The following is a 19,196-nucleotide window of genomic DNA, read 5'->3' as shown; positions in this document are numbered from 1 at the left end:
GAGCTATTGAACATTAATTTTAACAAAGGATACGGATAACATATCGCCCACGGCAGTTTTGTCATTGTATGTATAGCCTATATTTGTATTACGCTATCATCATTCAACATGTAGAATGAACGTGTTATCTATAGAGTCGATTTACATAGATAATTCACAACCATGAACCTAATCTGGATCTTAAACCTGCCAATTGCAACTGAGAGAGACGCAGACCAGACGGACAGCTCTCGACTAGGCTTCCCTTCCGTGGCACAATTGCATCTTTTCCGTAGATGAAATCCGGGGAAATCGTGAATATTAATGAGGGGAAACCCGGGGATTATCCAATCACGCTGGTTAGGTCCCTGATCCAATCCAAAAAGGCCAAAATCCACCACATGATTGCATTGCTCGCACTTGCCTGCCGGCTCTCTCACTTTGCGGTCTTTGGGGCTTCGCAGGTTCGCATTGCAGGGAAGGATGTCCATGATCAGGAAATTTAGCTTTTGACTCGAGGCATGTCAAGTCATTACAAGTAAAAGAGGCAAAGTCCGAGTCAAGTCTCGAGTTAATAGTATTCAAGTCCAAGTCGAGTCGTAAGTCATGCCGAATTTGATCAAGTCAAGTCTGAAGTCATTAAAATCATGACTCGAGTCTGACTCGAGTCCAAGTCATGTGACTCGAGTCCACATGTCTGCATGTAAGTGTGTACGCCTTTCCATTGTGATGATGCCTACTCTCCCAAAGGGATAGTAGGATTGTCCAAATAAATCATCTTCAGCTGGGCATCCACACCACACATGAGGAAAAAAAGAGGGACAGAAGGAGAAGAAAAACACAAAGAGGTAGAGATGTACATGAGCGGAATCAAAGAAAAGCATCAGGACAAAGATAAGATGACAGTGAGCGATGAAAGTAGGATTATTACACAAAGATGCAAAGAGGGAAGCATTGCGATTCTAAATGAAGTCGCAGATATGTTGTACGGCCATTGCTTTCCTTGGTTGAAATTTAGTGAGGGATATCTGCAGAGGGAGGAGAGCCAGAGCAAGGAATGATGAGATGGGTAAACAGCTGCCAGCCTTATTTTGGAGGCCTGGGGGTGAAAGAAGACCATCCCCATACTTAGCTATCAATAACAAAAAACATTACAATACGAGTTTGTATTTGTATTTGGGAGGAGATTATAATGTAATCATTGTTATCAGTATGATGTAAGACAATTTGTGGTAGTAGTAATCTTGGTTCCCCTTTTTTTATTGAAATCACTATTCAATTCAATTCAATTCAATTCAATTCAAAGGGGCTTTATTGGCATGAAAGTTAAAGGGAACAATGTTGCCAAAGCATCAAAATACATTATCTCTTCCTACAGCGATGATCTTGTCTGCTATCTCCCACTCCTGTTCAACTTCAAGAAACTGGTGCTTGGCTCGCAAACTTCTTTTGTTGATTTTCACCAGTTTTATGCGAACGAATGCAGTTGCTTTTTGTACTTGATTAGGTGTGCCATTGCACCTAGGTAGTTATGGTTCTTACTGATGTCCAGTGGTCTCTAGTCAGTGCAATACATGTAGCATGTAGCTTGTGCCAATTTCTCAATGTATGGTAATTATCCGCGTTGGAACTACAGGAGGAAGTTTCAGTCAAACACGTTAAAGTTTTCAGAATAATCACAAGTATTAGCGTTGACACCCCTAGTTAAAACATACACAGTGGGGTAGTAGGGTTGTGTATGTTTGTAGAGCCTTTGCATGTTCACCTATAATGATTACTTGCTTGAACAGGGCTGTGCTACCTGAGATGTATGCACCACTGTGGCTGGAATAAGGACCAGTCTGGTCAGATGTTAGATAAATCTTTAACACTGAAATCTTTATCTTGAGCAGAGTTGCTGATTAGAGTTCCCCAATGCGTCCTGTCCTCATGTGATAATGCGATGACCTCTATGCCCGGTCTGGCCTGGTCTGACCAACAGCAGATGGCTGGGAATAAAGTTGTGTAGCACTGAGAATCAGTTAATCTTGGTGCATTAACTATCACAGTATCAAGACGTCATTGTGATGTAAGCATTTTCATTTGCATTGTACTGTTTCTGCAAAGTGAAGGGATAAAAAGCATGTAACATGAGAGGAATGGAAGAGGGCCTATTATGATTTGGGGGTTTTATTTTTCTGTAGTGTGTTATATACATATATTTTGGTCTGCAAAGGCTAAAATACCAAAGTTCACGCCAGAGGGAGTTTCTCTCCCGCACACATTCCCTTATTGCCAGAAATGCCTCTATTGGACTCCTTTATTCAATTCAGTGACGTTATGACATCACCATGTACCACTCGCGCTTCTTTTGGCTAGCATTCCGAGAAATTGTACAAGATTTGCTCGACATTTCCGACACATCTCAAAGCAAAGACGTCCAGCTAACCAATCAGAGCAGACTTGACTCTGGTTTCAGACAGTGGGTGAAAGGAGGCAGTAAGAGACACATTAATTACTTTTGAACTTTGAAGCATGTGAAAATGTACAGTTAAGGCGGAAAATACAAATATGAACCTAGAAACGAGCATAATATGTACTCCTTAGGAAAGAAAGAAGTCGTGTTTCAAATAATACCAATTGACTTTAATGCTCACCGGACGGTTGATTGGTACACGAGGTCTTCACGCCTGCGGTAGTCCTCCATGTGAGAGTAATTGGTGTTAAACATAGCATCGTAGGTGAAGATTTTCTGCTTGATGGTCCCTCCATCTGTGACCTGTGAAGCAAAAAAATGGAGAGAATTAATAAGATGATCCTTCTAATGATGTATGGGACAGGTTCTACACTTCTACCCCTCAAGCTCCTCCTACATATAAACTGTTGTCCCTTGGCCTCGAGTGTAGATTGCTCCCCTGCCTGCAGATATCTCATTGATTCATTTGCAGCCATGATAAGCTCATCCCTTACAATGTCTGAAAGCAAAGGGATTGAAAACATGCTGACATGATAGCATCGCTGAGACAGTCTCTTAGGCAGCCGCTGGTATGTGCTCGTGTACATGGTTAAGTCTTAATCAAGACTGGCACGAAGCAGTGATATGTATGTGTCAAGCAGTCTGCTTTCTGCAAAGGTAATGGCTTGTGACGAGATACTGCAGCAGTAGAGGGAAAGGATATTCAAAACACTGGTCTCATCTTCTTCTTTTTTTTCCTGTGCATGGCAGATGATGGAGTAGTTCTTTCCTTTCTAATATTCACAGGAGTGTTAAAGTCACTTAGCATTTGAATGACTGTGATTTCTCCTCTCCTCAGAAGCCACAGACACATAAATGAAAAAGGGTGACAGGATTTTAATGGAGTCACTAATGCTGCTTTGAAGAATGAAATTGTTGGTGGGCCAGGGATACTTCTTTCGCCTGCCAGTGAAGATGCAATTGTCCTGATCCAGTCCAATCCCTTCAGTGAGGTAAACAACATCAAAGCAATTCATGATATGTAAAATGTACACATCAGGAGACAAAGCCGCATTGTGTTTTTAAAATATGTGAACACGGGGTAACTCATATAACCTATTGCATCTGAAAGAAGCACACTGCCTCAGGCTTAGTTTGCTGAATATTACTGCATAGACAGATGCTAAGACAACCAAAGTAAGAGCGTGGAAACAAGCAATACTAAAAACTTGCAACTGACTAAAGAAAGTGTTTAGAATATGTTTCCCAAGTTAAGAAAATGAAAAAAGGTCAGTGTTTTCAATGTGTGCTTTCAAGACTTTTTCAGAAACATTCCTCCACTTGAGAATATTAGATTTATGTCATAATTTCGCAAGAAAAATACAAGTTTTGTCACCCTTTTCAAGGACCTGGGTGTTGCCGCCATCTGTTCATTTTTAGTTCACAAACAGTTCACATCATCGCTCCATGTAGACACCAGGCAATGATGTGGCTTCATTTTAAGATGCCGAACAGGGATATGAAACAGGAAAAGGGTCAGCCTTTAAAAGCAAAGCCATGTTTAGAAATTGTGCTTTCCTGGCACCCCACCACTTACCGTAATGGACCTTTTAGAAACAACCACGTAGGGAGTCAAGAGACGTTTCTTTCTGATATGGCTGTTCAACATGACAGGGCTTAAACATAAAAGCACTTTTAACATGTGCGATGCATGACACCTTCATGGAAAGTTGAAAGGCGGCACATTTTTTACTGGATAAATGATGACATGTCACTTACACATAAAGTGGTATACGTTACAGATTAGTTCTGTATGGGACAATCATTTATAAAGACAAATTATGCAGCACAACTGTCAATGAAATTGGAATGGTTAATTCCCATCTACTTAATTTTATTTTTTCTTAATTCCACAGAGAAACAGTGCTTCTGTTTAAAATCTGTGACATTTGCAAAAACATATATGCTTTTTTCCCATTCAGTCTCAGGAAAAGGTTTTACAATTAACTATGACTAAAAAACTTAAATCAGACAGCATGTCAAGTGAGTCAATATTTTGTTCTGTAATGCTAACCCCTAACCCTAACCTTTGAGCCACCAAAAGGCTTTCAATAGAACCGCTACTTTAAGTAAAAAATATCTTTTGATCAGAAAACAGTTTAGCGTGAGATTTGCCATCTGGATACCAGTCCCAGGAAACAATATCAATCAAATATAAAACATAACATCACATGTAACTAGGACAACAAGGACACCATGCACACAAATCATTTTGCTGCAAAGGTTTTGCTAAAGCTGCATTTCTGCAACAGAAAAGCAAACGTTGCATGATGCATGTCTGTGTGTGTGCATTCTGCAAATAAACAGTAGCCTTCCAGGTGACCTAAAGCAGCCACTGAAGTAATCAGCCCTCAGGCTACACTGGCTGTAAACACCTGACTGTATGTCTTTACATATGGCTGACACATATCATCAATTTTGGGTAAACAACATCTCAGCTTGCTAGCAGATAATAGTATTCAGCCTGCTCACCTTAACACCTCTTGCAACAGGCTCGCTAATACATTTACTCATACAAAGACATGCCTTTTGTGACATACAAAACTGATGTTAAGCTTGTTGTTTATTTAGCCTGCTGTGAGAAACCCAACAAAAGTTACATATTAAGCCATATTGCCTAAAGAACACATACAATTATCTTTTTGACTTTTATAAAAGTGCCAGCATTAGTTCCTCTGAGATTTTTAATACAACTGCATCACTTCTGTTTGAGCTACTCTTCTGACTTGGCCCTAACACAATGGCCTCAAGGTCAAAGTTCACATGTGGTTATTGGTCAGGTCTCAGGATGACACAGACCTTACATAAGTCTGACCTGCTGTACTGTATGTGTGTGAGCTAAACACTACATCCAATAACCTTAGCAGCTCACTATGGCAGATTTTCTGTCATTGCAGCAGACATCCAAGATGTTGCATTTCTTCTTAAGAAGAACCACTGACAGTGTAAGGTTGAGGTAATTTCTAGGACAGATCCTATTATTCGCAGCAAGTGAATCCTTTTTTCTAATAGAAGTAATATAACTAGTCAGTGTGAGCTTAAATAACCTTAGCAGTTCTGAAAAAGACAAAGCGTTGCAGAGAAAGAAAGTTAAAAATCATTACCACAAACAAGGAGAAAACGACTTCTAATGTCTAATTTCTAAGTGATGTCCTGGAAGTGTAGTAGAGAATTACCACAGCAATGAATAAGATTTAAGGAAGATAGAAGAGAATGGATAACCACTTCAAAAGCAAAATGAATATTTGTAGTGTTTTTAAGATTTCATTAGATTAGTAATTTAGCTCAGATCAAAGGAAGCGTAAATGTGGCATTCACATTATCAGCATTTTAAAGCCATTTGTTTCCCATCGACAGCGAAAGAGAACGCACATTGTTTTATGGAATAAAGACATGACTATGCTTATTTGTTAAAGTGCATCTAATTCAAGCAATGATTGACAAATCCCCATCAATGAAGCTCACTCCCCCTCAATACAAACACATTGCAGTTGACTTACAAGAGGGTTTCAAAGCTTTACAAACCAATGCAGAAATGATCTCCGGGCCCTGAAGTACTGAGGTGAGTTGGAGACATTGTGTAGCCGTCTCCTCTTTCACAGCCCATCTAATCCAACAAGCATTACAACTGTCTACATCCTCTCCCTGAAAAATCCTGTGGATAACGCAGGTGTCAGATTTCTGGTTGTCTGGGAGCTTTAAAGACCAAAGTGGAGATTTCTGCCTCAGACAGGTCATCTCCGTGGCACCCTCTCTTTATCTATCCCCCCTTAATGATTTCACCTCTTAATTAAGGGTGACCCGTTAACCCCTGTGTAATAAATCTGAAAGAATCTGCACATCAGTGGATGTTTCCCTATCCCCACAAGGGGACATGCTTGCGGTATAAATTACTGACTACGAGAGGAATAGAAAAAGGATGAGAGTGGGAGGGGGAAAAGAGAGCCAAACTGTGCCAAAACGGCTGTACAAGAGGGAGGGCAAGAGGGAGATGAATACTGTTTGATTGCAGAAAAGCACCATTGGGGAAGCAACGCTTTGCTACAACTGTTTTGTTGAATCCAGGCCATGCAATTCATATGAGGCACAGAGGGACTAAAACCCCTCCAACACACGACCATCTGGAGATATAAAGAGACAGGCATGGGTGCAGAGAGTGAGCTACACCTCGCTCGTCTGCATTGTGGCAGATAGTGGGTATTGGCTGAAGGAGAAGCCAGCAGGCGAAAGCGGAGTCCACGACAGCTTTCTGACAATAGGGTGAGTTTGAAGCTGTTTAAAAACAGGCCCCTTCTGCACTGAAAAAACTGAAACATTGACTATAATTAAATGTATTATGTCAACAGATTTCACTTAACTGTATTAAGTTAGTTGAAAGCAATAATATCAAGTTACTTTAGGTTCAACTTAATATTATTGCTTTTATTTAACCTGTGATGTTTGTCAACGCACACAGGGCTCCTGGACCTGATGGCATCCCTGGCCGTGCTCTCAAGGTGTGTGCAGTTCAGCTGGCAGATGTGTTCACAGACATTTTCAATAGGTCACTGCTCCAGTCTGTAGTCCCCACATGTTTTAAAGAGTCCATCATTGTCCCTGTCCCCAAAAAGACAAAACCCATCTGCCTCAATGACTACCGCCCAGTTGCACTCACCTCCATCATCATGAAGTGCTTTGAGCGGTTAGTCAAAACTTTTATCACCTCCTCCCTCCCTGAGTCACTGGACCCCCTGCAGTTTGCCTACAGAGCAAACAGGTCCACGGATGATGCCATCTCCCTCACCCTCCACACTGCCCTCGCCCTCAACCGTAAGACTCTACAGAGGGTGGTGAAAACTGCTCAGCACATCACCAGGACGGAGCTGCCATCCATGGACGACCTCTACACCCAGCGGTGTAGGAAGAAGGCCGGTAGGATATTAAAGGACCCCCATCACCCGAGCAACAATCTGTTCTGTCTGCTGCCGTCTGGCAGACGGTACCGCAGCATCCGGACCAAGACTACCAGACTCAGAGACAGTTTTATACCACAGGCTATAAGACTGCTGAACTCCTGAGCTCTGTGAATGTCTACTCACATCTGTTTATAGTACACACATACATATATATATATATATATATATATATATGTATGGCACATCTGCCATACATATCTGTTTATAGTACACATATCTATATATTATACATATCTGCCATATACATCTGCTATACATAATATATGCATCTGTCCATACCTCCTCATTCAACAGTGTAAAGTATTTAAATACTTTCAATGTATTCCACATATGTATATATTTCACATCCTCAAATCTTTATTGTTGATACTGTAAATATTCTTCTCTCTTTTTGCACTATTTTATTTATCTTATTTGCACCATGTATGTTGAGTTGTTGGAGGAGTACGCGACATAAGATTTTCATTGCCAACATATACGCTGTATCTGCTGTGCATATGACAAATAAAACCTTGAAACCTTGAAACCTTGAATTTGTTGACATAATACATATTATTAAGTGAAACATTTCAGTTAATGTCTATCTAATATGACAATTTCAGTTTTTTCAGTGTGGATTCAGTTTTCACGAAAAGACAATCATGTTGCGAAACTCAGAAAATCTGCAAAATATTTCCCAGGTTCACGAAAAATCACTAGAATAAACACACATTAAAATTACCTTAACAACAACAACAAAAAAACCTTTCCTAAAGTATAGTGTTATATTGAGTTTTTGTTAGTTAATTTAATGTTTAAATGTGTCTATCTATATGACAATTTCAGGTTCAGTGTGTCTATGTGGTGGTCTGCAGTTCAACTACTATAACAAATACTAGATTCAATTTAATATTATTGCTTTCAAACAATCTAATACAGTTATGCCAAATGTGTTGATAATACATTTAATTTAAGTCAACATGTCATTGTGAGACGTGAGAATGCCTATCCTTCCTTGCCCAGCCTGCTGAGCTAGTTCTCTAATGATGTTGCCTATTATTGGGGTCAAGTTAGGACTGGGTCTCAGGGGTTACCAAAGCCCTCCTCCCTCTGCCTGTCTGGGGCGGGCTTATTTATAGGCTGCAGCTGCATCAGCAGCCACTGGAGTAAATTCAGCTAATACACTGCAGGCCAACTGTGAGAGATTCAACCTGAATCCTGCCTCATAATTTCGCGGAAAGTATTTTTTTCACACTGGTTAAGAAAAGAGATGAAATATGAAATGCACGACAACTCTAAATATAGTCTAATCTGCAGGACCTCATGGAGTTAATGTTATTCAAAGATAGGGTTGAGCAATAACAGTAAGTTCTTCACTTGGTGTCTATAAGTAGATGATCATGGGGTTTAAAGAACTCATATTTAACTAGTACTCTTTGCGATCTGAATCTACATGTCTAACCCCTTCTATGAGGTGAACAGCAGCATGGCGCTCAAATCGTATCCTAATGAGATTTATTCCCATTCAGTCGCTCATTTAAAGACTTAGACTGGCAGCAACAAAAGAGATGATCAGAGCATTGTCACAAACCAGCTTAGCACTTTTATTCATATCCATGCTAATTTCCCTAATATTATTACCTCACAAAGTCTCTTTTGGAGACAGGGCGAATCATTGGGACGCATTGTCTTACTTATGAAATGGTATAATTGCTGTTTGCATGGACAAATTAATAACAAATCCAAACATTACATCTCAAAATACAACAGATCGTGCAAAGCGTTCAAACTTGACATCAAATCATTTTGAGTTTCGATGTTGCTCTTTTGTACTCGTGAAGTGAAATAACAATGAATACTTTATATATGTTTGCTTATCATTTCCAGCACAATTTATGAATTGTAAGGTCTCTTCAGGTCCTTGTTAAAAATCGAATGATGCCGATCCTGTAACCAATGAAAGTTGATAAAAGTACACAACAAGAAGAACATCACACTATTTTCAATATAAATAGGTCTTATAGCAAAGGGCCTTCCCATTCCATGAAATTCAGATGAACAACAAGCTATCTCTGAGCTACTGTAAAAAATAAAAAGAACAGCAGTGCACACTGGGAGATATGCAGTATATGATTGGTAGGGGAGGTACAACAATAATGCCCTGGTGAGGTAGGATATGAAATTCGCTGTCATTGCTTCTATGGAGCACAAAGCATTATATATTGTAGTGACAATATGGGAGAAAGTGTTGCCAAGTGCCATACCCAAAACAAGTGCAATAAAGCAAACAGAATAGGATGCAGCAGGATAAAAGTGCATCGTGTATTAACTTTATTAGTCTGCAGCACTTAGAGCTGCCAAGTGTAACTAGGGGGAACGCTGAGGTGTTGATATGGTGTGCCTGCTGACTGAGGATGTCCGTAAGTGATGGCTGTGTCTGTGCTGCGTAATGTTGATCTTCATTCAGTAAGCAGGTCCAGTCGCATCGGTGGCCCTGCCTCTTAACCTGTGCGTTTACTGCTCTGCATGCTGTGCTCCCCTACCAGCTGCTGAGTGACAGAGGACTTAGTTAAAGGGATTTCATGCTTCAAAAGACAGGCTCCTCTCCTCCCTCTGTCTGCCACCACTCTCAGTGGGGGACCACGGTTAATTCAGGCTGCTAGCAAACATGTACAATACCTTTGATGCTCAGATTCGCTCATCGTACAATGCCATGCTAATTTAAACGGATGCTGGTGATGTGAGTTGAGAAAATTGATTCAAAATTTGAAAGGAATTCAAAAAGGTTTAGCACATTCAGAGCAACTTTGGGACATTTTTAGCGATAAACTTGCTATGGTGACCTCTTTTATTAAATATTATATAAAATCTATGACTGTTGCTGAGTCCTTAGGTTCATGCTCAGGTTCGGTTAAGATTTGTACCCATAGGTACATTTGGTTTGCAGTTAAAAGACGAGGTATCTATTGTAACACAGAAAACAGACAAATCTTTAAAATGTTCCCCAGGCTCCAGCACACAAAAACTGCTAGAACAAACATACATTGAGAAAACCTTACCAACAAAAACAAAGCTCTAAAATTCTACATTCTTTCCCAAATTATAAGTTTTACTGAGTTTATATCAGTTAATGTAGCATTAAAATGTGTCTATCTAATATGACAATTTTATGTCAGTGTGTCTATGTGGTGGTCGTCAGTTCAACAAGATTTCAGTGCCATCTCCTGCACACTCATTGTGGGACAGCCACATAACAGCAGACATTTTCCCTGGCCCGTTATTGGTGTCACATGCTCCCGCTCTGCTGTCAGGCATTTTCATTCCAATATTATAGAGTACAAACAGGTTTTGATTGGCTGCTGCTGGAACTGCCAGATTACATGCACGGATTAGAGTTTGGCTTCATGAAAACTGTGCCACCAACAGGAACAGACCAGCTGCATTCAGCTGCACCCTGGAGGTAGCAGGGTGAGGGTCAGGCACAGCCAGGGTATAAATTCAGGCAGTTAAGCGTTATGCAAGCGTGTTATCTAAAGCCATCTGAGGCAAGGCCATCCAGAGATGGTTATTACGGCTGTCATTCTGATGAAGACAGGCTATTTGTGGGCTGACAGTTAGGAGGTGATGAGATCAAAGCAGGGCAGTCTTGTTGGAGTCTGCTGATCTACAGTACGCTGGGTATTATTTATTTACTATACATAGCAGGGCAACACAGCGTAGGCACACACAGGTTTAAGAAACATGATGAAACAGGGTTCATTCTTTCTGAATGAAATTGAAGGGGTGCTAGAGTTTTGAAAAAAATATTGTGTGTTACTGGCATGGCCTCCTGCTCATATTTCAAGAGTGGCTTAGAAAACCAGTGCGGGAATCACTCATCTACCTCAACAATTACCATTGAGATGCCCTTAAGCAAAGCTCTTCTAAACAAATTACTTGGTGAAACTGATTAGCTAACAATAGAAATCTGTTCTGAGCAGCTCTCTGGAAAAGCTAACCATTTCAGAAGCATCACCGCTAACAGTCGCACAGCTAAAAAGGACTATGAATGCCCAGACTGATAAATAAAGGGGAACATTGCCAGACAACAGACAAGTGCATGCACTCTTGTATTTTAATGTGTAGGGTTTTTTCAAAGAACTCAAATAAAATGGAAAATGACAATCAAACATTTGCATGGATTGCATAACAACAGCAATTACTGGCATCTAATGTAAAACAGTGTCTATTTATCACAGTTCCATCAAGGACGTGCAGGTAATGAGATGCAGCTCCAAGAGAGGAACATCATTCTGGGCACTTGTCCTTAATCTGTTTGATCAATGTGCATTAAGTGACTCCACGTTCACACCTTCCACTGACAATGTCTTTATCAGACACCTGGCAGGCTCAGGAAGGACTGTAGGACACAGAAGGAGAAAACTGTTTTATTGATGAGGAAAAAATTACAAAAGGATAATAAAACATGTTACCATCAAGCCCTTTTAGAAGACCTGCCCATTTCTATCATTAAAGAATAAACCCTACACATTCCACTGTGGAAAATATATCTTAAAAACTGTTCAATAGAATTATGGGTTTTTGGTTGAATGCCTGACGCAAGTTATGTACCTTATAGATACAGTCTATGGTTATCACAAGCTTAAGAGATTTTGACATTTTGTTCTACGTAACATTTCTCAGTTAATACCTTGCTTTTGAATTGTTAAGTTTTTAAACATCCCCTAAAAAGGCTGTTGCTAAATGAGACTGTAGAGTTCACCTGGGAACAGTCGACATCATTGTGCGAAAATATGTTAAAACTCCTTAGTGGTGGAGATATTGAAGTACTCCAAGCATCGAAAAATTCTATTACAGCCTAGCTTCTAGCATTTAAGCCACACAAATCAAATAAAAGTTATAAAACAATGAAAAAGTAATTGTGAACATTATTTTGTTGAAGAAAATAACGTGACAGAGCTTGTTTTCTCCAATTAAACCAAAATCAAATGGAATTAGTTTCTGTGAAAATGGAACAAAGGCGTGCCACTGTTAGCAGGCATATAAATACAGTGGGGCAAAAAAGTATTTAGTCAGCCACCAATTGTGCAAGTTCTCCCATTTAAAAAGATGAGAGAGGCCTCTCATTTTTATCATAGGTATACCTCAACTATGAGAGACAGAATGAGAAAAAAAATCCAGGAAATCACATTGTAGGATTTTTAATGAATTAATTGGTAAATTCCTCGGTAAAATAAGTATTTGGTCACCTACAAACAAGCAAGATTTCTGGCTCTCACAGACCTGTAACTTCTTCTTTAAGAGGCTCCTCTGTCCTCCACTCGTTACCTGTATTAATGGCACCTTTTTGAACTTTTTATCAGTATAAAAGACACCTGTCCACAACCTCAAACAGTCATACTCCAAACTCCACTATGGCCAAGACCAAAGAGCTGTCAAAGGACACCAGAGACTAAATTGTAGACCTGCACCAGGCTGGGAAAACTGAATCTGCAATAGGTAAGCAGCTTGGTGTGAAGAAATCAACTGTGGGAGCAATTATTAGAAAATGGAAGACATACAAGACCACTGCTAATCTCCCTCGATCTGGGGCTCCACGCAAGATCTCACCCCGTGGGGTCAAAATGATCACAAGAACGGTGAGCAAAAATCCCAGAACCACACGGGGGGACCTAGTGAATGACCTGCAGAGAGCTGGGACCAAAGTAACAGAGGCTACCATCAGTAACACACTACGCCGCCAGGGACTTCAATCCTGCAGTTCAAGACGTGTCCCCCTGCTTAAGCCAGTACATGTCCAGGCCCGTCTGAAGTTTGCTAGAGGGCATTTGGATGATCCAGAAGAGGATTGGGAGAATGTCATATGGTCAGATGAAACCAAAATAGAACTTTTTGGTAAAAACTCAACTCGTCGTGTTTGGAGGAGAAAGAATGCAGAGTTGCATCCAAAGAACACCATACCTACTGTGAAGCATGGGGGTGGAAACATCATGCTTTGGGGCTGTTTTTCTGCAAAGGGACCAGGACGACTGATCCGTGGAAAGGAAAGAATGAATGGGGCCATGTATCGTGAGATTTTGAGTGAAAACCTCCTTCCATCAGCAAGGGCACTGAAGATGAAGCGTGGCTGGGTCTTTCAGCATGACAATGATCCCAAACACACCGCCAGGGCAACGAAGGAGTGGCTTCGTAAGAAGCATTTCAAGGTCCTGGAGTGGCCTTGCCAGTCTCCAGATCTCAACCCCATAGAAAATCTTTGGAGGGAGTTGAAAGTCTGTGTTGCCCAGCGACAGCCCCAAAACATCACTACTTTAGAGGAGATCTGCATGGAGGAATGGGCCAAAATACCAGCAACAGTGTGTGAAAACCTTGTGAAGACTTACAGAAAACGTTTGACCTCTGTCATTGCCAACAAAGGGTATATAACAAAGTATTGAGATGAACTTTTGTTATTGACCAAATACTTATTTTCCACAATCATTTGAAAATAAATTCTTTAAAAATCCTACAATGTGATTTTCTGGATTTCTTTTTCTCACTCTGTCTCTCATAGTTGAGGTATACCTATGATAAAAATTACAGGCCTCTCTCATCTTTTTAAATGGGAGAACTTGCACAATTGGTGGCTGACTAAATACTTTTTTGCCCCACTGTATACATTAGCACAATTCAGTCAGAGTTCAATGTATGTAACACAACGCATGTGCCTCTGGTTGCATGACTATAAATATTCCTATTTTACCATCCATCTGACCTCCAGGCTACTGCGGCCTTACTTTTCACAGTACTGTGCATGCATATTACTTGATATGCAAATTACCCAATTGAAATAAATAGGGATGACTGCTCTCAAAACTTATAATGCATTGTGTCAAAGTTAATACATACATGAAACACAAGCTATGTAATTAAGTGGCTGCATACAGTACGTGAGTTATGGTCGCTGAATGTGGGAATGATGGTAGTGTAAAGTATAGAGAAGTGGAATGAGTATCGCCATCCTCCATCTTAACTTACACGGAAATAAAGCTGTGCAACACATAATTGTTAAGTGGAACTTGTCAGTGGTTATCAGTTATTCCAGCAGCAGCTAATTCATGGCGATGGTGTGTGTGTGGAACTTTTATTGCCACGAAATCCCCCAGGCAACTCCTACACATCATTGTGTTATGAGACAAAAAGCTGGTTACAAGAAAGCTGCTGTTCAATTATGATGTGAGCAATCTGTTGAAAACAAAAACTATGCCACCACAAGTGTGACCGGTTCCTAAATTGTAAAAAAAAATATAACAGGACGTATTAAGCTCCTTTGCACGTTCATATTTGTACTTTGTGTCTCTACTGTGTCACGTTTCCATACTTGAATTTTCAAAAAGCTCTTTATTTTTCTCATACTGCCTGTGCTTCAGCACCTCTTTCCACCCTCTGTCTGAAACCAGAGGCCATTCTGCTCTGATTCGTTGGCTGACCGGCTCTGTTGTGATTGTTTCAACAGCTTATTCTATCATGTTCAATGTGTTTGAATACTAGCCAATTGAAGTGAGGATCTTGGGATTTTGGACTTTGAAGACCATTTACATGCACAAAAAACCTTTATAACCAGCATATGAAAATACATTTGAAGAAATAGAAAGAGTCAAAGATAATTAACTTTTAGTCAAACAAATATTATCACTAACGAAATATTCATGGGATGGATAATGTGTCATTATTAGTAACGCTATGATTTCATTTTAATAATTTATTCTTGCACATATTTGATCATTTTATACAATATTGGAATATTTGTTATTGAGATGACTTTAAAGAAGTTGTTTTTGAAAAATCTATAAACAAATATGCATTTGTAATACGTATTAACGGTATATAATTGCTTTCTTAACAACCCAACTATTTAGATATGTTAATTGTGTTTTGAAAAACGATTTCTTAAAGGTTTACGTATCATTTGGTAATAATAACCAAACAATATACTTTATAGAAATTCCAGTGTGTACAACAATGAATTTAAAATGTAATTGTTGTTGTAATAACACTTTGTTTTACACATATTGTGTACTTTTATTGTAATGTTAATTTTATTGCTACTCTTAAAGGCTGAGTCGACACATATTTAAGATAGAACTGAAGTAAATTAGCATCAGTATTAGTAAGTAAACACTATTAATGATTACATTATTGTTTGATCAAATACAAACTAGAGCTGACTATTAAATATGGTTATAAAGTGTTACTGAGTTTTTATTTTTTGTATCTATGTAGAAAAGACTGCTTTGATTCCCAAACCAACATTAGTACACCCTTTCTGCCGTAAACTTCTATATACCACAGATGGGTTTTAGATCACAAGGGCATACAAGTTGGATAACAGATGGTCTTAAAAGACATCAGGGCCACTGTGGACATAACCAGTCTGCATACGTTTGCAGCTTCACACTTCTCTCCACCCCTAGCCACCTTTTCTTTTTATTCCTTATCCTCCACATTACTGCAGCCACCATCTGCATCTGCCGGTTGATGGATATATGGGGATGGTTCTTCAGTGCATAAATCATGAAGCAGATCGTGAGCACACAACAGAATGCTAATTTGGCAGAATGCTAAAATAGACAAAAGGTTTTTGTTTTCTCCATAAATCTTATGAGTGAGTTTATTATTATGCAGCATTTTCTGTCTTCATACTGTGAAAAAATGTATGTTGAAAGCTGAAATTCAAAACACTGCAGGACACATTTAAAAGGTTGTATAGAACTAACTAAATGATTGATTTCAACTACAATAACTTTGGACTCTTCATAGTTACAGAGGATATATTAAGCTCATTTCATGGTTCATATTTGTATTTTGTGCCTCTACTGTGACATGTCTCCATGCTTTATTGTTCAAAAAGGTCTTTATTTTTCTCATATTGCCTGTGCTGACTCTCCTCTTTCCACCCTCTGTCTGAAACCAGAGCCAAGTCTGTTTTGATTGGTTAGGTGTACAGCTCTGTTGTGATTGGTCAACCACTTAGAGATGTCCTGCCCCCAAGCCTCTCATGTGCAATGTGTTGGGGCGCTAGCCAATTGAAAGCGTGAGTGTTACCCAGTGATGTCATTACATCAAGGAAGACGGAATTAAATTGTGAATTAAATAACAAATATATACAATGTTGTGTATTGTTTATCTTTTAATAAGACGTGCTCACATTAATTCATCAAGGCTACACAGCATATGAAAGGTAACGTGGAATAATGTACACGTTTTGACCAACTGCTGTAATGTTCTGTGAAAATCCCTGGAATATGTCTCTCAGTTGGTCGAATCATTTATCTGTCTGTACGGCGTACAGCATAGGGCTCATTTCATGCTGAAATACAATTTTCTAATCCTTAATGTGGCATGGGCCCTTTTTCCATTTTTAATAAGATATGCTTGAGTTAATTTGAGGAAGCAGACAGTGGCTTGTATTATTTACTCCTAATGCTTGTTTCCAGGGTGACTTTGTCTCCTCATTCAAGAGTACTGAGGAACAACAATTCTAATTTAATATTAAATCCCTCTATTTTTCTCATTTAGTCTACACGACTAATCTCCTGTTCCACTGCTTTATCTTTTTTGTCTTGATGTGTCTACAGCACAGACAGGATTTGGCAGTATCATGAGACCTATTTGTATTGGAACTCTTAATTCAGACCCCAACTTAGATACAAAACTTGTGAGTAAACATCAATTAAGCACTTAAAACACTCTTAATATCTGTGAGGTACAAAACTTCTGCCAAACATCTGTTGCATTGCTGCCAGTCAGACATTCATGATTTTCAACAAACAAATCTTAACTTAAAGCAGGAACATCTTTGATACTCTATTAGAGTGCCAAACAACTTTTCCCTAAAGGGGTGTTCTTTTCAAATAGGAGCCGTCCACTTCACTAATGTTGACCCAATGTTTCACAAATCCGGTGTTACTTAGCAACTCTAGTTGTGAGTAGACCGCAGTCAGAGGACAGAAAAAATAATACGTCAGTCATTTTCTCACTCTTGAATGTCCAACGCTTCTATGTGTCACAAAAACGGCGGTTGCTAAGTGACTGAATAAACGACCAAACGTCATCACATCGACACGAGTGTGCTTTATGCTTAGCGGTGGTGATTACATGTGCTTTTAATTGCTGCTAATTCCATTTACCTTTTGAAAAATCACAAAGTGGAGTTACAATCATAGGTATCATAAATGTGTACTACCACTTTTCCTTGTTATGGCCCAGTCCTCTAACAATGTCTGAATGAAACCTCAGCTGTGTGTTTAATATGATACAGTGTATTGTATTTAGCACCCATTAGGGAATGGCAGACATTTTCCTGCTATGCAAAACAACAACATGCTGATTGATGGATTGGAGGAAGAAGAAAACATTATTTCATCTTAAACTAAAGGCCAAACGGTGGAGGGGGCAGTAACCTATACATAATGTGTCTATTAGCAGGGACATCACGCATTCACAGCAGAGGCCAATTATTTGTTAAAGAGCTTTAAATGAATCTGTGCTTTGCCAAAGTGAAACCCCCCCAAACACAAACATACAGAACCACACACACTTCAGCCTGAGATAAACATCCCTTAAGCCATTTAAATTAAGAGTTGTTGCATATCAAAATATTATTAGCAGTTTTAATTACGATATAAATGAATTCCCCTTTGGGAATGTTGACACCAGCTCTGTTGACATAAAAGGGTCTCCAATGTGATAACCGTTCGTTTTCCCAGGCAACACATTCGTTCCCCATTTCCCTGCTGTGCTATCAAACAGGGAAGATATAGTGGCCTGACTTTAAGTTGCTCCAAGAGTAAAATATCTGATCCTCTAAAACACATTTGTCTGTATGGACAATCTGCTAGTAGCTAAAGTCAGGTAGCCAGTGTCTTGCTCAACAACACTCAGGCAGCTTTAGTGATGTTAAAAGCAAGCAATGCTTTTTCGTGGCTCATAATCACAGGTTACATAAAGTCTCTTGGTTATAACGGCTTGAACTCAAGTGTGATTTCTTAAGCTGTTCATTTGAAAACATATGAGAGGCATTACAATTTTAAGATATGCATTATTCACAAGGAAAAGATCTGGAAAAAGACAGTAGAATTTTGTGCAGCATTATATGTTTTGCTGTTTCAATCGCAGATTCAATCCATTTGCTTGTTTAAGTTGCTCACCATCAGTGTTGGGTGAAACGCGTTACAAAAGTAACGGAGGTACAGTAATGTATTGCTTTTTGCTGTAACGCAGTAATATAACGCATTACTTCTGAAATTTGGGTAATATAATACACGTTACAATTCTCAGTAACGCAGTTACAACACATTTTAACCCGAAATGACGTGGTGTTTTGTTTCTAAGAATTCACAAACATCGCGAAACATTCCGACACCAGAGAAACAATTGTGCAGGTAGAATAGTAACTCAGTAAGCCTGTTTACTATTGGTTAAGAGGGCTGCAGGAACAGATTCGCGATTGAGAGCTGCTTGCTAGCAATGGAGAGCTGCAGGCTCACAATGCAGAGCTGCAGGCTCACAATGCAGAGCTGCAGGCTCACAATGCGGAGCTGCAGGCTCACAATGCAGAGCTGCAGGCTCACAATGCGGAGCTGCAGGCTCGGAGAAAAGAAAAGAAAAAGACAGGAGTGCGCGCAGGCCAAAGCAACAGAATGTAACTTTCTCTGGGTCTGCTTCTTGAACCCCGAGAAGTTAAGAGACTCGTGGCAGAGGGTTGAAGACATGCAGCCTCTGTCCTCTGTGGAATCGCTGGCTTTTAG

The 19,196-nt window shown here is 39.6% G+C and overlaps 1 protein-coding gene across 3 annotated transcripts in view; it reads right to left on the bottom strand.

Annotated features, from left to right (window-relative positions):
* igsf21a (immunoglobin superfamily, member 21a) overlaps window positions 1–19,196 on the bottom strand; it is a 192,983-nt gene that overhangs the window by 78,069 nt on the left and 95,718 nt on the right. For all 3 annotated transcript variants that reach the window (XM_063910860.1, XM_063910861.1, XM_063910862.1), the window contains exon 3: window positions 2,616–2,737. In XM_063910860.1, coding sequence (XP_063766930.1) covers window positions 2,616–2,737 — 122 coding nt within the window. The remainder of the gene's footprint in view (window positions 1–2,615; window positions 2,738–19,196) is intronic.

The sequence above is a fragment of the Eleginops maclovinus genome, chromosome 20 (genome assembly GCF_036324505.1).
Source record: "Eleginops maclovinus isolate JMC-PN-2008 ecotype Puerto Natales chromosome 20, JC_Emac_rtc_rv5, whole genome shotgun sequence".
Taxonomy (NCBI): domain Eukaryota; kingdom Metazoa; phylum Chordata; class Actinopteri; order Perciformes; family Eleginopidae; genus Eleginops; species Eleginops maclovinus.
This window is presented reverse-complemented; position numbering and strand designations above follow the sequence as displayed.